The 7,062-nt window shown below is 49.2% G+C and overlaps 1 protein-coding gene across 3 annotated transcripts in view; it reads left to right on the top strand.

Moving 5' to 3' along the window:
* The first annotated feature begins 912 nt into the window (after window positions 1–912).
* The window catches only part of Disc1 (DISC1 scaffold protein), a 208,513-nt gene continuing 202,363 nt past the window's right edge, over window positions 913–7,062 (top strand). For 2 of the 3 annotated variants that reach the window (XM_028767739.1, XM_028767737.1), the window contains exon 1: window positions 913–994. In XM_028767739.1, coding sequence (XP_028623572.1) covers window positions 940–994 — 55 coding nt within the window. In that variant the 5' untranslated portion in view covers window positions 913–939. The remainder of the gene's footprint in view (window positions 995–7,062) is intronic. The other variant, XM_028767738.1, reaches the window with a different exon arrangement.

Genomic DNA, 7,062 nt, shown 5'->3' with positions numbered 1-7,062 from the left:
CTAAAGCTCTCTTCTCACACGGCCCTAGGCTATGTCACACTGACAGGTAAAGCTAACTAGCGCCATTTTCAATCCTGTTGCCCACTGCACTAAATCTAGACTCTTTGCTTATGTCTTTATCAACTTCAGCCGCATCCACCCGTGCTTACCCGAATGTTCTTGGTAAGAGGCTGCCCTGTCCAAGGCCTTGTCTCTCTTCTAGCGGTCACAGGTTCCTCCCTACCTGCAGAAACTCTCCCATGCTTCTTCCCAAAGTCGCACACCTGACCCCTGCTCCACCCTCAGCCAGGCCTCCGGGCCTTGGGCTGACTACTCCACGCAGTTTAGTTTTGTAGGTTTATTTTTTGCCTCCAGGTCCAGAGGCAAGGTTAGAACGAGCCTGGCCCCTGACTGGTACTTCCTGTACCCACTGTCCTGTGGCAGGTGCTTTGCTGAAGCAGCCAAAGGGAAGAGATGATGGAGGTGAGCCAGCTGCCAGGAGCTTGGCACAGGCCAGGGCTTGCGTGCTCCTGGCCAGCCCCGCGCTGCCAGCGATTCTCAAGTCATTTTTAACAGCTGCTCCCACCCCCCAACCTGTCATCTGTCATTTTCCTTCCCGCTTCACCCGACTTGGTAGGAAAGAAGTCCCTCTCTTGTGCACCCCATCTTTCACTCCCAGGGCCTGGGAAGCGCCCAGTCTTTCGGTCTCTGGCCACACTGCCCGTCACACTTCCCTCTCTTTGGTTTCCTCCAAGTGAAAAGCAAAACTTTCTGCGCGCTGCGGTCTGGGAGCCGCGAGGGGCGGCGCGCGCGTGCGAGGGGCCGGGGCTGGAGAGGAAGCGGCGGGTCCTGGGCAAGAGGAAGGAGCCAGCCCTCAGCTCGGCCCCCTGCCCGTTTCCCGCCGCCTCCGCGGCCGCCGTCACCGCCGTCACCGCCGTCCGGGGTGCAGCCGGCCCTACGATGCAGGGCGGGGGTCCCCGGGGCGCTCCGATCCAGGGTCCGAGCCACGGCGCAGGTAGGGCCCGGGGATCTGGAGGAGGGCGAGCGCGGCCTGCCGAGATCCGGGCGCACCCCGGTGCAGGGGAGGGAAACCGAGGCAGGGAGCGGGTTGTGCAGGGTGAGGGCGGTCACGTCCCCTGCTGCCACTGCAGCTCCCGTCCAAGTGCGTCCCCGCCCTGGGAGCCCAGCGGCCCCGGGCGCAGTCGGAGGGCGCGCCCGCACTCCTCGGCGGGGTCCCGGTGGCTCCGCAGGCGTCCGCCGCGCCCGAGTGCGGCTTCGTGCCCGGACTCCCTCGGGTGGCCGGCGCGGACCCTGCGGGGATGCAGGGCGAGGTTGGGAGAGGTGTGGGAATTGCAGCCCGCGCCTCCCGTGGGGCTGCTCGCCGCCCACTTCCGAGTGTGGACTGTGACGCGCAGGGCAGCGCAGGCTGAGAGGACTCACTCCATTTCCCCTGTCAGCTTGGGCCACCTACCAACCCTGGTGATGACATCGAGTTAAGTGAGAGGTTTCAACAATAACCTTGGCAACTCACTCTGAGAAAACCAAAGAAATGAACGTGATGGCGCATGCCTCTATTACCAGCACTCTAGAGACGGAGACAGGAGGATTGAGGGGACTTTCTAATACAGCCTGGGCTACAATAGTGAGACTCTTATCTCAAAAACCAAAATCAAAACAGAACAACGGAAAATAAAACAAGCACGGAGCCCTGCTCCAGATTGGGCTTTGCAGTTTGGGCAGGCCGTGCTGAAGGAGAGAAGGCAAAGGATTTAGGCGCTTCTTTTAGCTCTTGGAGCCTCGGTTTACCTATCTGTGAAAGGAAGACTAAACGCTAGCGTCCCTGTCTCCTTAACTAGGTTCTATGAAGACAGTTTTGCGAATGTGAGTTGGAAAACACGGGTTTGGTGTGTGGGCGTATGGTAAGAGTCTTCTGCAGATGCGTCCTGGACTCGGGCATGCCTCAGTTTTTCAATTTGTAAAATGGAGCTGATTTTCCTCTTTATTCGATAGGGTTTTTAAGGGGTTTAATGGGGTAGGAGAACATGAAACCCTTGGCCAAATGTCTGAGATACAAAGCAAATTCTCAAAAATCTCATAGTTGCCTAGGCTAGCCTTTAATCTGCTGCATACCCCAGGCTGGCCTCCAATTTGCTAGCCTTGGCCTCCCAAGAGCTGGGATTACAGGTGTGCTCCATTATTCATGGATCCTTAAGTGTTATTTTGACCATGCAAGACCTAATTACAGGGTATTTTTGAAAGACATTTGGCAGCTGACATGGAGACCATTGAGGTTTGGCCAGCACTCTGCCCTCAGCAAAGAGCCCTGGATGAGAAACCTGCTTTCTGAGCTGTCTCTCCAAGCCTCCGTTTTCTCTTCTGTTTACAAGAAAGAGAAAGCACCTGGCTGTCATCATTACTCTTTGCACTGTGATGTCTTAGGATAGAGAGCAGAACATCTGGAACTGGGGCTGGTGACAGCCTGCAGACAGCAGGCGCCACCTTTGCAGAGTGCATGGGCCAGGCACCTGCTCCTGCCCTTCGATGAGGTTCCCCTCAAATCTGTGAGGGGCTGGTGCTACTATCTTCGTCTTCCCTTGGATTCAGCAAGGGCTGGAGTCACCTGCCTGTGGCCCTGGTTGTTAAACACGGACTGGGGCTCAGAAACCAGATGCAGGTGTCTCCAGTCGCTGGCTGAAGGGAAGCCATCAGGTGGAGCCCAGGTTGAGAGTGGACTTTTGTCTGGTTAAAGGTAATGCTTGGTTGGTCCATTTCTACCTTTTATTTTTCATCTATGTATCTATGTATCTATGTATCTATGTATCTATCTATCTATCTATCTATCTATCTATCTATCTATCTATCATCTTACCCCTCTATCTATTTACCTACCTATCTATAATCTATCTATTTATCTATAATCTATCTATCATCTACCTATTTATCTTATCTATCATCTACCTATTTATCTTATCTATCATCCATCTATCTACCTATCTCCCTCCCCCCTCCATTCATCTGCTTACCTACCTACCAACATGCAGTACTAGGGATTGAACCTAGGGCTGTGTCCAATGCAAGGCAAGTGCTTTAGGGCTCAGTCAAACCTGTAGCTGGCATTTTTCATAACTGTAGACCCCCAAAAAGTAAGAATAAGTCATAGAAAGAACTTTGCTTTTCCCCCAATGTAATATTTTTATTAATTATTTGGGAATTTCATACAAATACAATATGGTCCACCCCACTCACTTCCTATTCCTCCCAGGTCCACCCTCCTACCCTTGTGCCCCTGCCCCCGACAAACAAACACCCCCAAGTTCAATCTGTGTTGCCCCGGCACTCACTGGAGCATGGCCAAACTCCAAGTGACAACTGAGGCCCCCCCCAACCCCTCCACATCCTGCAGAAAGAACTTTGGAAAGATAAATTTCATCTTTATTTTATAAGGTTCTATTTTGTGAGATCTTCTTGCAGAAGATCAATGAACTATCCATATCTATCATCTATCTACCAATCTCTTCAGTTTCTGCCCCACACTTTGTCTCCATAGTTGCTGCCATGACTATTTTGTTACTCCTTCTAAGAAGGACCGACACACTTTGGTCTTCCTTCTTCATGAGCTTCATGTGATCTGTGAGTTGTATCTTGGGTATTGTGAGCTTTGGGGAAGAAAAAAAAATGTCTTAGGGGTAGCCACGTTAGTGTAGAGAGTGACACTGGGTGACATTTTAGGTTAGGCCCACTCGACAAGAATTAGATTCTTTCTTTTATAATGATGATCACCGATGTTACATGTTCTGTTTGCATACCACCTTGCCTGTGTCCATGCCACCCACACGCCTTGGGCAGCCACCCTGGGTTAGGAACAGTCCTCTCCTGACATGGCTAGACCACCTATGGAGGTCATTTGTCCCTTAGCATCCTTTAGTAAGGATAGCTTTCAGCTCTGCAGAAAGCAGAGTCCTCTGCTGCTTGGGCTTGACTCTGGTGGCACTGTGGGGTCAGCCTCTGTGCATCCTTTTGAAACCTGATGCTTTAACCATTCAAAATGTACATCTTCTTTCAGAGTTAGAGCCCCCAGCTGCTGTTGGAGGCAGATCTGCGGTCAGCTCTCAGCTTTCTCAGTAAGCAGAGGAGGACAGGGCAGGAAAGCCGGGCCGCCTATGGATGAGATATTGGTATTTGGCTTTGGGAAGTGGTCAGGGGCTCACTGGAGTCTCTTTTCTCACTGCCATCTGCTTTGGTGACTTGCCTTTTGTCATAGCTCAGGAAATGGAAATGGCTTCCTCTCTAAGCTTTGGGATCCCTGTTCATCAACAGTAGTAACCAGAAATCTCCAGCTCACTGCTGAACAGAGCTTTCAACTGTCCAGTTGGGATATAGCTCACTTGGTTAAATGCTTACTGTATTTGCATAAAGCCCTTTGTTCCTCAGAAGCTAGGTTAAAAAGAAAAATCCAGGTGTGGCGGCACATCCTTGTAACTCCAGCACTGTTAAGGCAGCGACGGGAGGGTCTCTGGCGCTCACTGGCCAGGCGTTCGCGGTGCTCTCGGCTCTTGCTGGCCAGGCTGCCTAGTTGAACCACTGAGCTCCCTGTTTAGCAAGTTCCTGTCTCAGAAAACAAGGTGTGGCATGACTGTCATCTGGTGTCAACTGCTTGCCCTGCACACACATGCATACACACACATACACACACAGCCACATATACACATACACACAGACACACCACACAGACACACACAGACTCACACATATACATACACACATATACACACCCATATAAACACCCACACAGATACATACACACACATGCATACACACTCATGCATACATACTCATGCATACACACATATACACACACATACACACACATATACACACACATACACAGTCACACACAGACACACACAGACACATACACATACACACACATATACATACACACACACACATATACACAACCACAGACAAACCCACACAGACACATACACATTCATACACACACATATATACACATATACATACAAACTCCATGAATTTCAGTTTCTTGTGTCCTGGTAGGTAAGCCTCTGATGTCCTCATTTAACAAGTACAGCAACAGATAAAACTCTGTGTGTGTGTGTGTGTGTGTAAGTGAAACTAATTGTAACCATCTTTTTATATAAATGAACCTGCTCTTGACCTCATGATCTTTCTGACTCAGTCCCCTGACCATCTACAGTGCCGAGTGAGTAGAGGTGTACCCCACTGTAGCCCACATTAAGAACTATGTATCTAGGGCTGGAGAGATGGCTCAGTGGTTAAGAGCACTGACTGCACTTCCAGAGGTCCTGAGTTCAAATCCCAGCACCCACATGGTGGCTCACAACCATCTATAATGAGATCTGATGCCCTCTTCTGGTGTGTCTGAAGACAGCTACATTATATAATAAATAAATCTTTAAAAAAAAAAAAGAACTATGTATCTAGATATTTGATTAGGGGAAGAAGCATGCACTGATTGATTAATTCTGAGTCATCGATAACATGTCAATATAGCATCAAGGAGAGAAAGAAAAGCACTCGCCCTTGGAGTCATTTAGCCAAGAGTGAATCCAGATTCAAATTCTCAACTGCATGTTTTCTGTAGTGTTGTCCTCTGTCTATAAGTCTGAATTTGTGCCTGCCTGGAGGCCGTCTTGGGAAACTGTCTGTCTGTCTTTCTCCCTGTCTCTTTCTGTTTACCCTATCTCTCATTCTTTCTCTCCCTCTCTCTCTCCCTCTTTTCCTCCCTCCTTCCCTCCCACCCCTCTCTCTGTGTGTCTGTCCCTGTGTATGTCTGTTCCTAACAAAGGACTCTGTTGTGCCTCTATTGAACAGCACAGGAAGCATTACGTGAGGACGGTATGCCATGTTTTACAGAACTCTTGATATTTTTGAAGGACTAAGCCATTGGCTCCACTCGATCCCAACCTTCTCACACAACACAGTACGAGCATCTCTGTTCATCAGTCAATATCCGTAAACGCATGTTCATTTTAGAAGACTGCTTTCAGCAAACGATATTCAGGCATTATCTGGGTCATGGGCATGGAAGAGCACGTGACTTAAGACTATAGCTGTGCATTAGCTTAGGTTGTAAAAGTTGATTACACGGGAAATCCAAGGCAAGTAAGGGCTGATTGTTAAATCGTTCTCCTAAAAGCAGATTAAACAATCAGGCTGAGCACACAGTAGGGAACAGTCTTAAGTTTTCAGTGACCTCAAGGTGTATAACTAACTTCAGCTGGGGGGCCATCAAAGATTTGCCTGCCTCTGCCTCTCAAGTGCTGGGATTAAAGGCACGCACCACCACTCTTCGGCAAGGCGTAGGCTCTTAATTCCTACTTTTGTACAGTTTATCAACTCAAGAAGCTGAGTGTGGTTGCTCATATCAGTTGTCCTAGCACTTGGAAGGCTGAGGCAGGAGGATTGTAGATTCAAGGCCAATCTGGACTACACACACACATGCATACACACTCATGCCCAAAAACCAAACCATGGCCAAACCAAAGGATGCTTCTGTTTATTCTTCATTCATCATTGTAACGTTTACTGACTTATCTACTTGATTTCCAATCTGAAAAGATCTAGACTCACAGATTGGAAGACATCAGCTCACCTTGCAGTGTCATTTAGAGCAGAGGTTCTCAACCTGTGGGTTGTGACCCCTTTGGGAGGCTGAATGACCCCTTCACAGGGGTCACCTAAGACCATCAGAAAACACAGATGTTCATGTTATGATTCATAACACGTAGCAAAATTACAGCAGTGAAGTAGCAACAAAAATAACATTATGGTTGGGGGTCACCACCATGTGAGAAACTGTTTTAAAGGATCCCAGCATTAGGACGGCTGAGAACCACTGTGCTAGAGGAAAACTTGCTAGTGGTTGTTTTTCTCATGGGATGGGCTTGCTTGAAAGGCTGCGAGCGTGTTAGCTGCCTTGGGTGAGTGTGCTGGAGGGTCTATCCTGGGAAAAAAGGCTGTGCAAGATGATTGGTGGGACCTTCCCTGGCCGCTGTGATTGATGTCCTGGAGAGGCGGGGTTTGAACTGCCTGTGATTG

Source organism: Grammomys surdaster, unplaced genomic scaffold (genome assembly GCF_004785775.1).
Source record: "Grammomys surdaster isolate TR1022 unplaced genomic scaffold, NIH_TR_1.0 181, whole genome shotgun sequence".
Classification (NCBI taxonomy): Eukaryota; Metazoa; Chordata; class Mammalia; order Rodentia; family Muridae; genus Grammomys; species Grammomys surdaster.
This window is presented reverse-complemented; position numbering and strand designations above follow the sequence as displayed.